The 20,137-nt window shown below is 45.6% G+C and overlaps 1 protein-coding gene across 2 annotated transcripts in view; it reads right to left on the reverse strand.

Annotated features, from left to right (window-relative positions):
• The window catches only part of LOC138511235 (myosin-IIIb-like), a 686,303-nt gene that overhangs the window by 212,614 nt on the left and 453,552 nt on the right, over positions 1-20,137 (reverse strand). For both annotated transcript variants that reach the window (XM_069626778.1, XM_069626777.1), the window contains exon 9: positions 15,146-15,254. In XM_069626778.1, coding sequence (XP_069482879.1) covers positions 15,146-15,254 — 109 coding nt within the window. The remainder of the gene's footprint in view (positions 1-15,145; positions 15,255-20,137) is intronic.

The raw sequence follows: 20,137 nt of genomic DNA on the forward strand, positions 1-20,137 counted from the left end.
TGACAATCAAGTGTTAAAAAGTTGACGTGTTTTGGGGCGGTGTGAGGAAGGCGCAGGCACAGGACTGGTGCGTGTGCCTTTTGAGGCAGAGAACTGCAGAGGGGCGGTGCACGTAGCACTCCCAGGGTATTGGTCAAGAGCAGAGAGGATGGTGATTTTTGTGGCTCGAAGAGCTATTTGAACACCTGGTGTTAAGGTCAAAAAGCAAGTGTGTTTGAGAACGGTGGTAGTGTCGAAAACACTAACGTGGGATCAAGTAAGTATTGAACTAATGTATTCCAGTAAGAATCTGGGGGATACACCCCTACAGCACCTGTGTAAGTCCCTTCCAAGCTATAAGGACAGGATCTGTAAATATAGCGCACGATAGACATGAGGTTCAGTGGGCAAGCTGCCCAAGCCATGGCCAAAAGAAGGGAGCTTCTCCAAATGTGTGCAGCAACTCTTACACATACATATACAAAAGGTTTACAAGGGGAAGAAGTTGAGCAAACGGATGGCTATATTTGGGTTGTGGAAAATGTTTCAGGACAATGGGGGATGTGGCACGGCATCAATGGATTCTGAACCAACAAGAGGCCAGTGGCGAAAAGCCCTCGGCCCCTTTTCCCCTGCCTCCTCCTGAACACGAAAGTGAAGGTGCAGCAGCAGGGGCCCAGGGATTATATCCAGCGAGGGAACTAAGAGTGCCGGCAGGGTATACAAATCCCATATTTGCACCTCCAGCATATAGCAAAAGGGAGGGACAAGACGAGTCGAGACAAGGGACTAAGGGAGCGCAAAGCGCAGGTGGTGATAGCAAGGAACGCAGTGAGATTCAGTCACGAGTAAAGAAGAATGACATGGGGACAGGGGGAAGAATGGAGGGTAAGGAGCACATAGTTCTGAATGAGTGGGTAGGCAGACAGATGTTGCTCAAACTAGATGGGAAGGTAGCAGGAGAGACGGGAGGCCCTAACCAAGAAGCCGCGGGTTGTAAAGACAGACGAAGCAAGAGAATGGGCAGCAGTGATGGAAGATTTAGACAGACGAGAGAAAGAGGAGAAGGAAGAGACCGAAAGAGTACGCAGAGAGAAGGAGAAGGCAGAAGCGCAAAAGCATGAGGAGCGGGAAGCACAGAGACAGAGAGATTGAGGACATAGCAAGAAGGAAGGCAGAAGAAGAGAGGGAAATGCAAGTGCAAATAAAGAAGTACAAGAGACTTGGAAGTGGAATGGATCCTTAGAGGTAGCGACGGCGCTGGGAAGAGGATAGGCATGCCATGAGGGAAGTGCAAGTAAAGATGGATTTAGCAAGTTTATGTGATGAAGAAGGAGAGGCACAAGGGAGGCGAGAGCGAGAAGGGAAATGTAGCAGAGCTACCCCACGAATAAACAGAGACGACATTGCTTCCTCCATGAGGGGGGAGTGCGGACGCCCGAGTAACCTAGAAGAGATGCAGCAGCAAAGCGCAATGGTGAAGAGTCTCAGCTTCCAGGAGAACTTTAACAATGCGCATGGGGACCAAGGGTCCGATGATGACTTAGTGGGGAGTGAGGACGAGGGGGTAGGGCGGTCCTTCCATCATTCTCAAGGGAGGAGTCCAGACCGAGACACAATGTGGTGAGACGATAAAGGCACAGGCGGACTAAGGGAGGACAGAGGGGAAAGACTGCGCATTCTAGGGATATGTCGCGCAGCAAAGTGTAAGGAAGGCATGGTATCAACAGTAAGACAGACACAGGTGACCACGGTTTTAGGATGTTTATTGAACTTCAATTGGGGGTGAAAAACGCCTATCTAATCCTAAATCTAAAAATGGGAGCTAACTACCACCATCAAATAATAATAACGCAGTCCTAGTGGTATCTTGTCAAAATAAAAGGGCCTATACTAATAAACCTATTGCCAATCCTTACCTCTAAATAAAAATAGTGTGGGAAACAAGGTTATGCAAACAAAGTGTTCAAGAAATGATATATGTCAGGATATTCAAGCCTTCCACACGTTTTCAGTACTGGATAAAGCAGCACACTCCAGTTTAGCACAGTCTCTGGCTTCTCTAACACAAGGGTGCCGTTCAAAACTTCAACACCATGGCCTTCCTTGTCAAAATCTCTTTGCCATTCTAAGTTTTTTCTTTCAGAGGGCCTGATGCAAAAAAACAAATAATACAGTTCCTTTTCTTCCAGGATTCTCCTATGCACACTTTTCTCAGGTGAATTACTGTTCACCTTGTATCCCCTTCTACCGGGCTCAGATCCGTTCTAACACAAAATATTCAATCAGTCTCCCTCTGCCGGGGTCGGACCAATTTATCTATTGTAACACAAACTAGCTTTAACACAAAGCTTTCAATTGATCTCCCTCTGTCGGGCTCTACCAACTTTCTCTACTTTGCCATCAACTTTCTTTACTATATCAACATTGAAGACTTTCTATTGTGCACGGGATTTGGCTTCACCCGTTGCAGGACCACTTTGATTCACAGTCCTTTGTCACTCTTTCACTTTGTGAACTCTCAGCTGGACACCTTACAGAGACCTTCGATTGAGCATGCACGCGGTGCCGGACCACTCTGTCGAAGGTATTGTATATCTTGGTTTCAAAGTTCAATCACTCATCTGCAGTTCAACTTTACTTGTATTGGTTATCACACTGCATTTCATACAATGTTCGTTCCAGCGCTCGCCATACAATGTTGCCGCTTGCAACATTGGTTTCAACACAGACCGGTCTTGCATCGGTCTCCCCAACTCATCGGCTGTGCTGATTTCACTGATGCTGCTTTGTTCTTGGAACAAAGGACAGTACCACAGCAGCTGGCGATTCTCCCCGCCTTGATTATCGATGCGGGAGGGCCCCGGGTACCTCCGACACACAATGCACGATTCCTCAGCCTGGATTCCTGTTCGTGGTCCATTCTCGAGGCTTCATCAAAGTAACAGTTCTTTGTCGAAAAGGTCAAGGGAACTTCCCTCCTTGTGATCCCCTTCGGTTTCCCCGTTTCTCCTCATGTTAAACTGCCATCTTGGAACTGCTGTTTCCTAGTGTGCTTTGCCTCGCTCAGAGTGTGCTCTTGTGCTCTGCCTTTTATCCATGTAGGGAAGTGTAATGGAAGTCAGGTGTGTGTGGTGGTCAGTAATTGCCTGACCATTGTATTGGGACACGTCAGGTATATGGCTCGGGTGTTGGTGTGTTTTCTGTCATAGCAGGCTGTCCATGAGAAAGTGTTTTTGTTGTAAAAAGGGGGGGGGGTTGCGTTCCTAAGTATCCTACCTGGTAGGATGGGTTAAAGGTGTTACAGGGAGGGGGATACCACATCTCACCATCCGGTGTCACACTCCCACACCCCGAAGACCCCTCACCCAGGTGATCCGGCTGCACTAGTCCACCCCCAGGAACTGTATCCAAAGCGATGGCTGCAAAGGCTCAGAGATCTCCCAGCATGAAGGAGGGGAGAACTGTCAAGGGTGTTTGCCACCACTAAAGACATGGGGGGACAAGGTGGAAAGGTAGGACTGCCGCAGTGTCCACTATTAGAGAAGGGAGGGGGGCGACCTCAATACATACCATGGCAACAGATCGACAAAGATAACTGGAGGTGTAAGTTACCTTCATTGACAGCGGGGGCTGGGAAATTGATATATGAGGTAGAGAGATTGACAACAGGGACGACATTAGCAGTGAGTGACATGAAAAGCGTACTTTTGGACATTCTCGGGGAGGTTGCGGATGAAGTGTGGAAAAGTGCCAACTACGCAGGAGTAACCACACAGAATATGGTGCACTATGGTTCGCCAATTAACAACTGCCGAGCGGCCGTGTGGCGCGCTCTTAGGGTGCAGTATCCAGACACTTCGGACATCAGTGCAATTATTGCAGGCAAAATGGGGAAGATGAAAACCCCTACAGTATATTCAGGCTAGTCAAGAGAAATGAATACTTGAGACGCGGGAACCATGGGATAAAACAGTGGGATTGTTCCATCATATATTATGCCAAGGGGTGCCTGAGCAGGTGCAAAGACAGCTCAAGACGTTAGTGGGGATGGAGGCTAAACCATGGCCCAAATTCAATTCACTATAGTACACTATTGTAGATTAATGCAAGAAAAGGGAGAAGGGACAGCTTCCTTTTTTGGGAGCAGCAGAGGTATGACTTGCGACCTCTGTACAACCCTTTGAAAGAGAAAAGTCTCTCGGGGACTCTGGTAAGCAAATCTTCTCTTTCAGGAATGGGGGTCCCAAAAGACCCAGAGTGGGACAGGGTAAGTATGGAGGCTGACCCAAAACAAGAAATTGTTCAACCCCAAAATTTGAGCCAGACAAAGTAAAAATTGAGGGGTCCTTCCCACTCACAAAAAGGGGGCCAGCAATGAATCAGGGGAGGGAAGGAAGAGGATTCCCCAAATATGCCCATTGCCAGTTGTACAATTTTCTTTACAGATTCCCGACCACTGACACAGAAAATTGCCAAGGATCACACAGTGTCGAAGTTCAAGATTAACAAAATGACCACCGGACTGGCAAATAACTCACACTTTCTTTGCAGCCTGGAGGAGAATGAAGTCAGAATGTATGCACCTGTAAGGGTGCAGGGTCAGTGTGAATTATCAGCCCTGGTGGATACTGGATTCCAAGCCGACCTTCTGTCCAAAAAGGCCATTGACCAATTAAACTCAGGACAGGTGGAGGGCCATGAAATTCCCCTCACACCACTTCACATACAACTCCAAAATTTCGACAGGATTTACATTTCCGTCGAAGGGACTGTGGATCTGGAAATAAAAATTGGGCGTCACTGACTAAAACATCCGGTGATAGTCGCACTCCAGAGGGCCCAACTTGCTTACTGGGGAGCGACCTCCTGAGGAAGTTATCATCTCTGATCGACTGTGTAAACAATGTCCTCTGGACCTAGACTAACCAGCCTATAAAATTAAAAATGAGTACCGTATTATGTAAGCTTGAATGGGAACTGTCATTTAATTGATCGACTTTCTGAGAAAGTAAAATACAATTAAAAGCATAACCAAATCCCAGACATTAATGTCATCTCTGTAAGAGAACAAACTGGTGATGTGAACCCTGCTCCATTCTTGAAAATCAACCTTCCTCCCAGTTTTAAGTGGCAATCCACACTGGAAGGGAACACCCTAATATTTTACACCAGTCCAAAATCAGAAGAAACCTTGAGTCCGGTGAAACCAGACAAGGAAGAACCCACGCAAAGTCTGATGGATATTCAGAAAAAGGGCAAACAGTTATTTTTTCCCATTCAGTTAAATGATGTGGAGGAGCCAATGCTCACCAGAGTATGCCTGAGTTATATCAGCGAAGAATTATTCAGGAAACTCCCAAAAGATCAGACCATTCCCACATTTAAATTGATTGACAAATGGGATGTAGGCCTGGAAACCCCGAATTCCAAACATTTCCTGTCTAGTAGGTCTATGCTATAAAATACAATTGCCAACAAAAGCACAGAGCATAATTGTTGGGTCGTGAGAGATGTCCCTTCCACATTTTATTTGGGCAGTGACATTCTCAACTAATTAGCAATCAATTTGGACCTAATTAATGATAAAGCCTGGTCACGACTGGGGGGTAACCCCATGGGCTTTGACAACACTGAAAAAAGCATTCTGGGGAGCTCAGTGGCTGACTCATGCGGTTGTAGCTCAGGTGCAAGAAGAGGTTACCATCCCAGGACAGGTTTGACAATTTACTCTTCCCCTCAAATAAGCGATCACAGAACCTCAAACATCGGGACGCCTATATACATTTAAATTACCATCTCCAACAACAAGGTTTGTATTTAAATATGACACCTCTAGTAGATCTAGAACACGACACCATTCGAATAATGGTGGATAACAGTGACCCTCGCAGTATCACTTTGGGCGCAGAAACCTTTCTTGGAATTTCATTTGATGCCCAAAATTATTCTATTGATTTAGGTAATGAAATCACTGGACCAATCCCAAACGATTGTCTCAAAACCGGTGACAGTATTCCTCCATGTAAGAGTTTTCCTAGGCAAGGGGGGATTTCATGGTGTACTCTTCCTGCCCCTACCGGGTGGAAGAGGTGAGCTGTGGCATCAGAAGGGAGGATGTAGTATTCAGAATCAAGGACCACTGCCTCTAATCCCTGGAATCGTCTGTCCAGGTCAACACCATCAAAAGGGATCTCTCCACCCAACTGGAGGATACCGCTGAAATTGCCAAGCCCGAGGTCTTTCTTTGTTTCAAGCAGATAGTCGAGGAAAGGATCAATCTTGCTGATGCCTGTGAGACCGAAGAGCAAAGACAAAAGCTGAAACAGGTCTTCCTGGAATTCCAAGACATCTTTTCAGTGGACTCATACGACTGTGGACGCACATCCATTCATTCAACCACCATTCCCACGGAGCCCGAGGTGGCTCCAGTATTTGTGAAACAAAACCGGTTACCACTCGCATCCATGGAATCACTCCAAGATTATTAAAAACTAAAAAAAACCTGTGGGATAATTTGTCCAATCCACAGTACCTTCAACAATCCGGTACTGGGGATAATCAAACCAAACGGCCAATGGAGACTATGTTCATACCTTACGGAGCTGAATAAATGGGTCCACATATCAAGATGGCCACTTCCCTAAATCGATCACGGGCTGGCACAGATCCAAGGGTCAAAGGTGTATACTGACAACCTGATCAAGAGCTATTGGACAGGACCTGTGAGTAGGGAAAACCAGTACAAGCTTGCCTTTACCTTTGGGGGGCAGCAGTACACGTGGACCTGACCCCCTTTGGATACAGACACTCTGGCAATGAGTTGAACATCTTTCAACATAAGGACATGCCAGACTTGGGCGAAAAGGGGAAACCTGGGTATTAAGCGCATTATAAATAACCTATCATATCATATAACAAAACCTTCACACTGCAAATGGGCCTTCTAAGGCAGACTGTAGGGTTCTGTAAGTAACACAAGTAAGGGCCATGTGAACAAAGGCCTACCTGTGATTACCAAAGGAAAAGCAGCATTTTAAGTCACAAGTGGCAGAATAAATTCAAAGGTCCCTTTCATATGAAAAACAGGAATTTCACATGTTGACACCAAAACGGCTTTGCATGTGTGTTGGAAGTACAAAGCAAGACACGAGAAAAATGTTCCACTGCTAACATAAATATGTCAGGGAAAAGACATGGTGTGTGTTGACAAATGGTAATGTATATTATGCTTCACATGAAAAATACTGGCAAACATTTGAAAAGAAAAGCCCACTTTGTTGCCATGAAAAGTTCCTGTAGGCCTGAGGCAGACTATGGGGGCATCTTTCTGCAGGAGAAATCCAGAGATAGCTAAAACAAAAATGTAATCCAAATGCAGATTGGAATAGCACATCACATCGCTGGCTGAGCAATAAATGCAGCATTTTACCACACTTTGACAATTCAGATCCACGTTTCAGCAGACAAACCGCAGATAATGAAAAGTGTATTTTATTAATGACTGAAAGAAACAGCCCTGTACTTTCAGCACAAAAGCAAAGTGAACCATGATCAGTAAAACACATCATATGCCAATGTATCAAGGCTGATGTTAGAAAATGCAATATGTGAGTTCCTTCCCGCCAAGGACAAATGGTGGGTCTCTGGACAGAATTCACAAATGGCTTCCCCCACTGCAAGTCTGGTTCGTGCATCACCACTATTTACAACTGTAATAAAATGTTGCCTTTCAGAAGGGTGTTGACAGTTCTGTGAAGGCCAAATGTTCTAGCCAGTGCATGACAGGAATGTGGGGAAGAGGATCTCTGTGTTGCCAAGACCTCCCAGGAGTTTACGATCTGTAGCCTGCACTTCAAACAACAAAGACTAATTAAAAATCAAATGTGGTCACAGGCTTGCCCATAATGGCAAATGGCCTGGAGAACAGAGACCTACAATTTGCATAACAGGAAAATGTGCAATTAATTTCAAAGGACTAGTATCATTTAGGCATTATTCTAGGCAACCATAAGTAGTACTGTCTTCATGTTTGTGTCATTTTATAATTTCCAGACGATTTTGTTGAAATAAAATGCATCCACCTGTGACTTAGGGAATTGTAATGACCAGCTAAATGTGTTCCTTGCTGCTCTGAATATATTCCGAATGTGAGAGTTGGTGAACTGGTGGAGGGTAAAATTAGGAATGTGGGTAGTAAATGACATGTTCCTTACTGTTCTGCCTTATGTAAAAACAGCAGAAAATTGCCAAACGCCCATGCAATATGGTGCAGACACAGCTATTTTATAAAATTCTGCCCAATTAGCTGATCAGAAAATATATACATTATGGCAGTTATTAGTAATTTCTGAAGTTTTGCCACATAACTAATTTCTGCAAAAAAAGTTGACACGGTAACAAAAGGGGAGTTCAAATGGAAGTTGCCATATGTCTGCTCAAGACTCCTAAACCAATCCATGAGAGAGGATGGACTTGGGAGGCGAGAGAAGGATAAGGATAACTGTCCAATCCTGGTTGTGAGAACTCTTGCAGGGAGCTGCCCAAAATTGAACTCAAAGGTGTCATCACTAGTATATGATTCAGGGGGAATTTTCCAATTACATTCTTGGCCATCAAAGAACCATCCAGACAAAATTACTGTGTTCTAGTATCTCAATGCAAGATGGATCTGTACCAGAAGCAAGCTCCATCAGTTCTTTAACACCCAAGCTTAATTTTAAACAATGCTACGAAGCAGTGTTTTTTATAGATAGTTAATATAAAACCTACCGCTTGCAGTGGCCTCATCTGTCCAGTAAATATTCAAGGAATCTTTGTTTTTTGACTCCATGGATCGCTAGGATGGTTAACCGGTCTTTCAGTGAGGGTGTGATTCTATCTTCTCTTAAGGAAGTATGAGTAACTCCTCTTCTGAAAAATAGTGCTTGTGATCCATCTCTAGCCAAGAACTACTGTCCAATAACCAATATCCCGTTCCTGCTCAAGATCTTGGAAAAAGTGTCCTACCTCAAATTCCAGGATTTTTTGGAGGAAAACAACATCTTAAGCACTTATCAATCTGGATTTATAGCATGGCACAGGACAGAAACAGCTCTTCAGGACCTTCAAACTATATTGGCCAGCATAGTAGAAAAAAGACATCCGGCACTGCGGATGCTCCTGGATCTCTCTGCAGCATTTGACCTGGTTGACCATTCCATAGTTGACATGATGAAGGGCCTGGTAGGCTGCTCCAACAAGACTTCGGTTGGATAGCATCCTTTCTTGGCCCTCAGGTATCAAGAGTACCAGTGGAAGACGCTCAATCGTCCTCTGACTACATTAGCGCCGAGTCCTACAGGGATCTTGTATTTCACCCTCACTTTTTAATATTTACATATGACCATTGCTGGACTTATTGGACCATCTGGGGGTCCAGTATACCAACTATGCGGTGGACACCCAGGTGGTCTTTGAGCTGTCTGCCAACTATATCCAAGACTCCGAAGTCCTTAATGGTGTTACGCAGCAATACAGTCCAGGAGGATTTCTAATTCTTTGGCTCTCATGGATAACAAGACAGAGCGTCTTATTGTGGCTACCGGAAAGTGACTTAAACTTGACGCTTCTTCTAAAAGCTTTAACATTTAAAATAGCCAAATTCTGGTTTTGTACTGCGTCAAAATGTTGGGGGTTCACCTCGATGCGTAATGGAGTATGAAGGCCCATGTATCTCATACTCGCTCAACCTGTGGCTATGTAGTTAGGCTCCTTAACCAAATCAGGCCTTACATTTTGCTCAAGAACAGATCCATTCTTGCCTCGGTTCTGGTGAACTCGAGGCTGGACTATCGCAATAGCCTCCAGTCAGGGGCAACACATGCTACTCTTCAGTCCCTGCAGACAGCCCAGAACAGTGCAGTATGTGCAGTTTTCGGATTACATGGACAGGATCACATTACTGATTCCAGAAAGGCACTGCATTGGCTACCTGTCTAGCACAGGATCTTCCAAAAGATCTTAGCACTAATCGAGTGTTGGACCTCCATTGCTACTCTGGATCTGGCAAAGCAACCGACTGTCTATCATCCATCTCGACATCTCCATTCTAGGGATAACTATAAACAGCTTGGTTTAGGCTGGCTAAGTTCAGAGGTAGTAGCTTCCCAGTTAAGGTCCCCAGAGAATGGAACAAGCTCCCACTAACAATGAGAGCCGCCAACTCTCCGTCAGCCTTCAAAGGGGCAGTGAACATGTATTTGTTTAACCAGAAACCCGATTAGTGTATCAGGATTCATCTAGGCCCCTTTGCATTCCAGACTCTGGCTTTGTTTGTCTTGTCCTTGTTCTTTGTGCACCCTGAGGCCTACGGGCATGTGGCGCATAACAAGAAATAAAATAAATATATAGTGGATGCGAAGGGACAACGCTGTTGAAATTTAGCATCCGACAGCCGCAAGGAAACAAAAGGAGATTTTGCTGAAATTGCACCTGGGTGCAGTGGTCTATTGGTGGGAATGTCTAAATGCTGACCGGGTCCTATAGTGAAGAGCTAGGGACCATCCTTGAGAGTGGAGTGACCAGACCCCTGAGTGCCCTCCAAGAGGGTCCTGAAATGCCATGGCTTTCCTGACTTTGGTTTTAAATGCAAGTAGAATTGTGCCATTTGTAAACAAAAGAGTGGAGGAGTCTGCTTGCCTTGAAACCTTCCCCTTTATAGTGGACAGGGGGGGGGAGCAAAACTGTATAGATCCTTAGCCTATTTAACTAGTAATATTAATTTAATGAATTCCCCTTGGCAGAACACCACAGGGTGATTTGTAAAATTCAAAATTAACAATGCTCATTCCCAGTGTGCACCTAAAATTCTAGTCAGTAATTTAATTGGGCAATCTTTCTGTCCAATTTCCCAGAGCACAGACCTTTAAGTGGAGGGGGGCTGAAAATCCCAAATCCTTAATTCAATCCAGTTTTTACTGTCCAACTTCCCCTAACACAGATCTTTGAGTGGAGGAGGGGGGGGGGGCAAAATTCTTAAATCATCCCACTTTTACTTCCACAACAGAGGCCAAAGTAGGAGTGCAGGGGGGCTGAGAACTGCTAAACCACCCTGTGTTTATTTTAAAGCATAAGTGTGGGTGAAATCCTAATTGCCATCTGCATTTGTACCAATCTATAAACCAGACTGCTAGCCTTTTAAGCGGGCAGGAAAATGATTTATTTGACTATGTTCAACGCTACAAAATGTAAGTGAGTATTGCAGGGCTCCTAGGTTGGGGGTGGGAAGGAACTCCCCAGGTTATGGGGGGTCTCAATATAACGCCACACTCCTCATTTTAGAGCCCTACCCTTCCCTTGGCCTTGTCAACATGATTAGGCACACCTGTGCTTGCGGCTTGCACATGGGCCTGTGAGCCACACTGCCCGGCCATGTTAAAGTCGGGCAACCTTTTCAGGGATGCCGCCTAACTTCTGGTGCATCATTTCATCGAAGTCAGTAGTACACAAATGGCATTAGCCAGCTTTTAACTTCCATCTCAAGTGACCTCACATGACCTTTGACCTCCACTCCATCACAACAAGAGCGATCACATTGCATTTCATACAGAAGCCAACACAATCCTGCAAAACGTTGTAAATCAATACCTGGTGAACAATAAATGATGGCTCTGCCATCAGCTACTGTGCCACAGTATGCTTGATTTACGGGTCCTTACTGGTGTCCGCAGCAGTTTGCTGGGCGACCACCGCGTGGTTACCCTTTGCTCTCATGTCCACCTATGAAAGAGGAGCATCTCTCAAGTGAAGGGGAGTTTGGGTGAATGCCTCAGTGGGTCACATGGCCAGAAAGCAGAAGTCACAGGAAGGAATTTGGAGCCCACATCTTGGCTGTGTAAGGTTTGTGGGGTACATGAAAAGACATGGACCGTGGTTGGTGGAGCATGGACAGTAAGGAGCTTGAAACACAGATCTGGCAATGTGTGGAGCTTGGGGCCTCTGGAAAGACGGTGCGAGATGTGTGGAGAGCTTAAGACACAGGCAGTGAGCCACTTGGGACAAATGTCCACCTAGACGGTGTGAGGTGATCAAGGTGCATGAAAAGACTGGGGCCCATGGACAATGTGAATAGACGCAAGCACATGGGCAGTGGGGTGTGCTTGGGACATGTGGAATGTGGGGAGTTGGGGTACAGGCAGAGGGAGACAGACACATGCAGAAAGGGCCTCAGCGGAGAGCTTGGGGCAAAGGGGCAGTATGAGGGTCTCTAGTCCCCAGCACTCCCAGTGCATCACTTTACTTGGGGAGTGAAGCCCGAGCAGACCGCGATGCGACAGAGACTTTGTTAACATCCAACTAAAGCAAACACAAACATTGACATCGAGACAACTCATCCACCTCAGCCACCGAGAAGGCTGTGATCCAGTAACGCCGCCATAGTAATGGTCCCACACTTCAACATGAAATGCCGCAGAGGGATTGTCCTCCTCCCCCCACTGGAATTGGTTGCCCAGAACTCTGCTCACAGAGGAGAAACAACTGGCCTTCAGGAAAGAAATCCCAGTAAACGTGGATATTCAACTGACACCGGGTGCTGCACAAAAGGGTTCATTCTGGCCGGTCTCCCTGCGACCTTTAATGAAATTGGAATGATACTCCATGACCACACCACTGGCCTGCATTGCAACAACGACAAAAACCCAGAATATTGGATGTCTTGGGCAGGGGCAATCACCCCGCTTCCCTTATATAAAACTAGACCAGGGACTGGTCGAAACCAAAAGACCAACATTTACTCCAATGACACCAGGCCAGAAATCTAGAACCAAATGACTACTTTTCGCACAACCATTCTCAATTCTCCCCTCTCCCCAAACAACTGACCCCAAAGGTTTTCATCTCTTTTGGCCTTTCATTACTCACACGATCAACCATCAGTGAGAGGCCTACACGCACACCACGCTAATAGAGCAATGACAATGCTCACCTTTCAAGTCCTATCACCCCCCCCCCCCCCCCCGCATCAGCCACAAACTAGGTCCCGGCAGCACTCACCTCAACTGACTGATCTTGGGCTCACCCCGCTGGATTAAACACATACCCAAGTGCCTCCACCAGTGCCCACCTAGGACCAGAAGGACACTCATGACTCGGATGCCTCTAGCTTGCACTCAAAGACCTCAGGATCTGCATCTGCTTTCTTATACCCCACGAAAACTGCCCTCTTTTCCAGCAGACACACAGGTAGTGCGACCACCAAAGGCAGAAGTGTGGTATCAAGGGCACTGGAGACCTTCACTTAACCACTAGCAATTCCAAGTGACCACGTACACATACAACAGATCCTTCAGAACTACCAATGGTACTTGTTCCGCTTGCACAGGGCCACTTGGTGTACTGGTCTTCAATATGCAATATGAATGGTGAATAGTTTGGCGGTTTCCATTTCATAACAATTCTGTGATCATATTTAGGGATTCATTAGACAGAACAGATGCCAGGCAACTGCAGAAGAAAGGCCCATCTATCTCACATCCTTCTAGAGATGAGAAGAAACATGGCAAAAGGGCTGCAATATGCAGGTGTGAGAGGGCGGTCACACCTGCTATGGAGTGGTCTTTTTGCACTGATCAGGAAATGTCATAATCGCCCAGTTATGACCGGATCTCTGAACAAGATGCAAATTAAAACAATCTAATAATCTACTTCGGTCCAGGAATGTGTAGGCCATGAAGAGAAGACCAACCTAGAGAGAGGCCATCAAAGTAAAAGAACAGCATTGCACTCTAGTGGTGGCAGCACTATAAACAAGAAAAGGCTGATCTCCAACCATTTAAGAAGCACAGAAGCAACGAGTTGACAATCACAGGGTCAGAGACCCAGATGTTCCAAACACTTGGTCCTCCTCCGAGGCATCGAGTGATAGCGAGCTGGTAGACAGTAGGTGAAATCGTTTTTTATTGAATATCAGCCTTTGGAATCAGGATGCATGTTAGCGTGGATGCGCCACTCTAGCTGTTCTTACTAGAGGAGTGCGCACCACTTTAGCTTCTCTTACCTTCGGCCTGCTGATGGGTGTGGAATCATCAGGATGCATGTTAGCGTGGATGTACAGCTGCTAGAGGAGTGTGCGCCACTCTAGCTGTTCTAACCTTCGGCCTGCTGCTGGCTGTGGAATCATCAGGATGCATGTTAGCGTGGATGTACAGGTGCTAGAGGAGTGTGCGCCACTGTAGCTGTTCTAACCTTCGGCCTGATGCTGGGTGTGGAATCATCAGGATGCATGTTAGCGTGGATGTACAGGTGCTAGAGGAGTGTGCGCCACTCTAGCTGTTCTAACCTTCGGCCTGCTGCTGGCTGTGGAATCATCAGGATGCATGTTAGCGTGGATGTACAGGTGCTAGAGGAGTGTGCGCCACTGTAGCTGTTCTAACCTTCGGCCTGATGCTGGGTGTGGAATCATCAGGATGCATGTTAGCGTGGATGTACAGCTGCTAGAGGAGTGTGTGCCACTCTAGCTGTTCTAACCTTCGGCCTGCTGCTGGGTGTGGAATCATCAGGATGCATGTTAGCGTGGATGTACAGCTGCTAGAGGAGTGTGTGCCACTCTAGCTGTTCTAACCTTCGGCCTGCTGCTGGGTGTGGAATCATCAGGATGCATGTTAGCGTGGATGTACAGGTGCTAGATGAGTGTGCGCTACACTAGCTGTTCTTACCTTCGGCCTGCTGCTGGGTGTGGAATCATCAGGATGCATGTTAGCGTGGATGTACAGCTGCTAGAGGAGTGTGTGCCACTCTAGCTGTTCTAACCTTCGGCCTGCTGCTGGGTGTGGAATCATCAGGATGCATGTTAGCGTGGATGTACAGGTGCTAGAGGAGTGTGCGCCACTCTAGCTGTTCTAACCTTCGGCCTGATGCTGGGTGTGGAATCATCAGGATGCATGTTAGCGTGGATGTACTGGTGCTAGAGGAGTGTGTGCCACTCTAGCTGTTCTTACCATTGGCCGGCTGCTGGGTGTGGAATCACCAGGATGCATGTTAGCGTGGATGTACTGGTGCTATCGGAGTGTGTGCCACTCTAGCTGTTCTTACCATTGGCCGGCTGCTGGGTGTGGAATCACCAGGATGCATGTTAGCGTGGATGTACAGGTGCTAGAGGGGTGTGCGCCACTCTAGCTCTTCTTACCTTCGGCCTGCTGCTGGGTGTGGAATCTCTGGATCGACTCCCCCCGGGTCACCGATATGGTGCAGACAAGACATTTCAGAAGCTCTTCCTCCTGAACTCCAAATTGGCCCTGGGGGAGAAGGAGGAAGTAAGCCATCGGAAGATGTGTGTCACTCATTCAACAGTAAACTATGGGAGACACGCAGTGGGTGTGCATTACACACAGACCTGCCAAAAGTTGGACCTTTTGTGTAGGCGGGTATAGGCGTTTTTTTTTTTCACTGCTATAATGGTACGGCCTGCACAAAAGATGTCAACCAGTGGCAAAGGATGCAAGTACCTGCACATACTATAGAAGTGCATGGTAAATGCCTATACACAAACCGAAACTGTTGGCTTTGTCAATGCTCGTTTTTGACAGGATCTCAGTGCAAGGAACAGTTAATCATCAAGCGGCAGAAGGTACACTTGATAATACACAGTAGCGCATTTAAAGCTGCAATTAGGCCATTAACTCTTAGCAGAGTTCTTAGAAATAACACCTGCAATCCTAAATTTGATGGTACTGCTTGATAGAGGTAGCTGAAAAAAATCCCAGGAGGATGTGCTTTTGGCGGGGAAGGGCAAGTAGCGTAAGAATATCCTTTGGGATTAACATGATCAAGGGTAGTGTGGGTAAATAAAAAAAAAACATCTCCCACAAGCTCTTGGTCAGTCTCACATGTCATCTCCCTTCTAGCTGTACTCTAATGCAATAGTTCTAGCTCAGAGGTGGTGCTTAAGCACCACGTAAAAGCCACAACTAAATACATTCCCACAATGCATTGTCTCTGGATCTAAAAGAAGACCCATGGAAGAACAAGTAGGGCAACCAACAGAGTACCCTAATCTCTACAAATATGCCCAAATAATGGTCTAGCATTGCATGGACTCTGCATGTGTTAAGGGAGTGGGTCAGAGCTCGAAACATGCACTAATAGACAAGAACCACCAGGAGCACAGAAGTGTTGCCTACACATCGTTGATACAAATTCCATAAATATAAAGCTTCACCTCTAGCAATACATTCCTGCTAAAGGCGAGATCGGGCCTCTGGGTGCCGTCGATCACCTGCCAGTATATATATATTTTTTTTTAAGTCTAGTTTTGTTTAGGATGTGAGTGGCTGCCACACGGAGGGGAGGGGGCTATTCATGGTGACAATTGAGTGAGACCTTGAATACTTTGCTTGAGTTTACTTGGGCAGGATTTAGATTTTTTTTTGCAGTAGGAGTCCAGCCAGCTGCGCAGTCTGTACACCCTTTTCTTTACATTTTCCATCAAGGTGCTGGATTAAATGGGCTTCACCCCCTAATCTGAGAAGGTCGTGTTGAATTTCAGCTGTGGGAAGCCAGTGATGGTGCATGAAGTCCTCTTTCACTGATGAATAAGCAAATGACAGATCGGAGGGGGGGCGGTCAGTTGGTCTGTCTTCTCTGTCCAGGAGCTGGACGAGTTGTCATCAGGTGCAGCGGATACTTCAGGGAACGAGGACAGGCAAAGTAACTTACACTGGAAAAATGTGCCCAACTGCCTGTGCGCAGAGCCGTTTATTTTGCAGCCTAATGGAGCGACACAATCTTGCAGATTTCCCTTTATGCATTACCACAAGAAAACTACCTTACTTTTCAAAGATCTCAGTCTAGACCAATGTTCCCTCTGATTATTTTTCTCTATGTGTGGATGTTGTACAATGTCCTGAGCACATTATTTCCATGTGCGCGACTAACAAGTTAATCCATTTTGTGAGCATATGAAGTTAGTGAGCCATCATCTCTGAAGAGAGTTTGGAAGGGAATTCCTACCCAACCTCTGCAATTCTTTATAAATCTGTGTAAAAATGTACACCTTACTGCGCTTTTTCCAAAGATATAGGCTCAAAAAAGTTTTATATTTCATTATAAAGAGAGCTCATCAACCAGTCCAAGACCTCAAGATCTGCCAAAGTACCTAGCAAAAGTACTCATATATAGAAAAATGTGAATTCACAAAAAAAACAATAGTTTTAGTTATGGATATTAATTTGTTCACACTGCTCTGAGACAATGCTGAATGTGGTCATATAGCACTGGAAAGAAAAGCATATATTGCTCATCACAACTGATGTGGCTGGCAAGAAATTCATACATGATGCTTTATGTGTCAGATGAAACAATGGCAGCTAACAGGAGTGTGCCAGAAATCATGCCAATGTGATTTCATACCCCACTTTAATTAAGTAATTCGTGGGTTCAGGAGAACATGGCTCTCATATAGTGTTCCAGGCTAATTGCATCAGATTAACTACACCAGAGTACGATAATCTGAATTCTGCTTACCAGCAACATTACATTCTCTTGTGAACAGAGCAGTGACAAAACCTACTCAAAACCAGCCCTACAAATAAGCGGCGTCCATACCATGCAATTTTACTCTCTAAAAACAGGAAACTTTGCCCAACCAGAAATTAGTGAGCACAAATAAGCCCAACAAAAAACGGGAAAGCATGAACCAATCAGAGCCTAACCCCGGCTTCTCCCAACAAAGTTCCATTGATATTGTCCAATCAGAGGCCAGCAGAGCAGTAACGTAGAAAGGAGCTCTAATATTACTGGCTGATCTCAAGGGGAATTCTAAGGGAAAGGAACATCTGTAAATAAACCTTATTGTTCAATATTCATTTTTTATGGCAGATTCTAGGAGCTAGGTCCTAAGTATCAAAACCCTGGAGGACTTGCTCCACACTTTACATTCAGAGACGAGCTTTGATAAGAGGGTGTTTCGTGGTCGAAAAGCAGCAGTGAAATGGCTCTCCTGTGAGTAGTACAACAGAGTATTGACACTGGCCAGCATCAGTTCACTATGAAAATGCACCCTTTGCTGTATTAGCAAACATTGTGGGAATGATGCCGAATTCCACCACTAAACATTCTAGCTCCCAACAGGCAATCTCTACAACGCGCAAGCCGTTAGCCTCCGTATTACTATATTCCTAAACCATCATTGGAGGTATTTTCACCCTGTTGATATCTCCGAGCAGTTTTAAATTGTATCTGCAATTTTACATGGAAAAAAAGCCTTAATTGCCGCCAAATCCTGCTTAATGGAGTAGCTCACTTTTTAATTTGGAATTTCCAATTTGTTTTATTAGCAGGGACTGGGCCACCCCTACCTACCTTCGTATTGGCTAAAAGGCGCACACGCATTCTAAACTTCTCTGATGAATTACCCACACTTGGAGCGTACAACCTACAGCATGTTGGGACCATGCCAATTGTTAAAGGCGCTATACAAATAACAATTACATCACATGATATGATAGGTTATTTATAACTCACTTAATACCCAGAGGTTTCTAAGCACGGACCCGGGGATCTAACCTGTGTTTCTCCATGTAATCTTGCTTCCAAGGCGAGCACGTTGCCCCTGAGCTATCCTCTCGAGATGTTATCAATAGTGACCACCAGACAGGCATAGTTGGGGACAACATTAACATGACTATTGTTCAACAGCCAGTTGTATGTAATCTTTTACATGCTGTTAAATATCACGATTTTGGTTTTCCTCTTATCATTAGACTGGTCATATTCCAATAAATAGGAGAGTAAAAGGACTAGTTCCTGTGTAGCCACATTTGGAGTAAAAATCGAATAATTCCAGGTCGTCCTCAAATCTCAACCATTGAATCGAAGGGACGATATCCTAGCAAATGGCGGCAATCGTCCAATGGAGTCTTGGTACGTGAGGCATATGTCTAGTTGGCGAATGGAAGAGTATCGAATGGTGGGTGATCCCAAAGGAGGAGCGATTATTATTCTTACAGTTTTGGCCAAGTAACTGTCCCTTGGCGCCTATAACTGCAAAATGGATTAAAGCTTGACGGGCAAAGGTTTGTGTCTTAAGCAATTGGACCAACTAAACATTGATTAAATTCTTACTCCTATGCCCATTATATAGCCATTCTCGAATACAAATTGTGTACCATTTTGAGGGTGAACATTATTTTCCCATCGCTCTATTGCTGCAGATTTTTTATTTTTAAGGTGGCCTACACCGGACCCATTTTATTTATGTATTTCTTTATATAGCGCACCTAACCCAAGGGTATCTGGGTAACTATAGACTTGGAGTGCAGCTTTGAGGGAAATGACGTGAGCAGGACCACGCAGCTTGTGGGTGTTTAGTTACTTAGCCACCCATTCACCACCCATGGACATGCTAATCCCAATACTCATTTCCTCCCACTACCAGCCTCTCCCCTCCCCAAACACATCCTCAGAAACTTGTTGACCTTGGCCTATCAAGCAGTAACATCAAACTTTGTCCAGACAGTGCTATTTCTAAGCAGTTGGCTGCGAGGTAATGGCCCATTTGCAGCTGTAAATGTTCTTCGACTGTTAAGAAAAAATGTCTTAAGCAAGTGCAATTCAGCCATTTGATTTATATCTGCCCCTTGCTCTGATGAATCCATGCTAAAAAACAGCACTGGAAAAGCCAACAGTTTGGGCTTTTGTGCAGGCATGGGAAAGGCATTTGCCAGTGGGACTACCTGACCATAAAATGGCAACAGCTTTAAAATGGAAATATGATGCCAGTTCCCGGGTAACTAGCTAAAACGGTCGGCTTAGCCAATGCTTGTTGCTTTATGGCATTGAGTAGGGAATTAGGGAAAGTTGCAGAACTCTGCTTGGGCTCAGCGTGGAGAGTGGGGAGGAGGGTTCAGGCACATTGGAAAGAAGTCCAGTGCTTTGGGATGCCAGTAGGAGGTCTTCAACGCTACATGTCCAGTGCTTTGGGATGTCAGTAGGAGGTCTTCAACGCTACATGTCCAGTGCTTTGGGATGCCAGTAGGAGGTCTTCAACGCTACATGTCCAGTGCTTTGGGATGCCAGTAGGAGGTCTTCAACGCTACAAGTCCAGTGCTTTGGGATGTCAGTAGGAGGTCTTCAACGCTACAAGTCCAGTGCTTTGGGATGTCAGTAGGAGGTCTTCAAC

This window comes from Ambystoma mexicanum, chromosome 6p (genome assembly GCF_040938575.1).
Source record: "Ambystoma mexicanum isolate Mex_15411 chromosome 6p, UKY_AmexF1_1, whole genome shotgun sequence".
Taxonomy (NCBI): Eukaryota; Metazoa; Chordata; class Amphibia; order Caudata; family Ambystomatidae; genus Ambystoma; species Ambystoma mexicanum.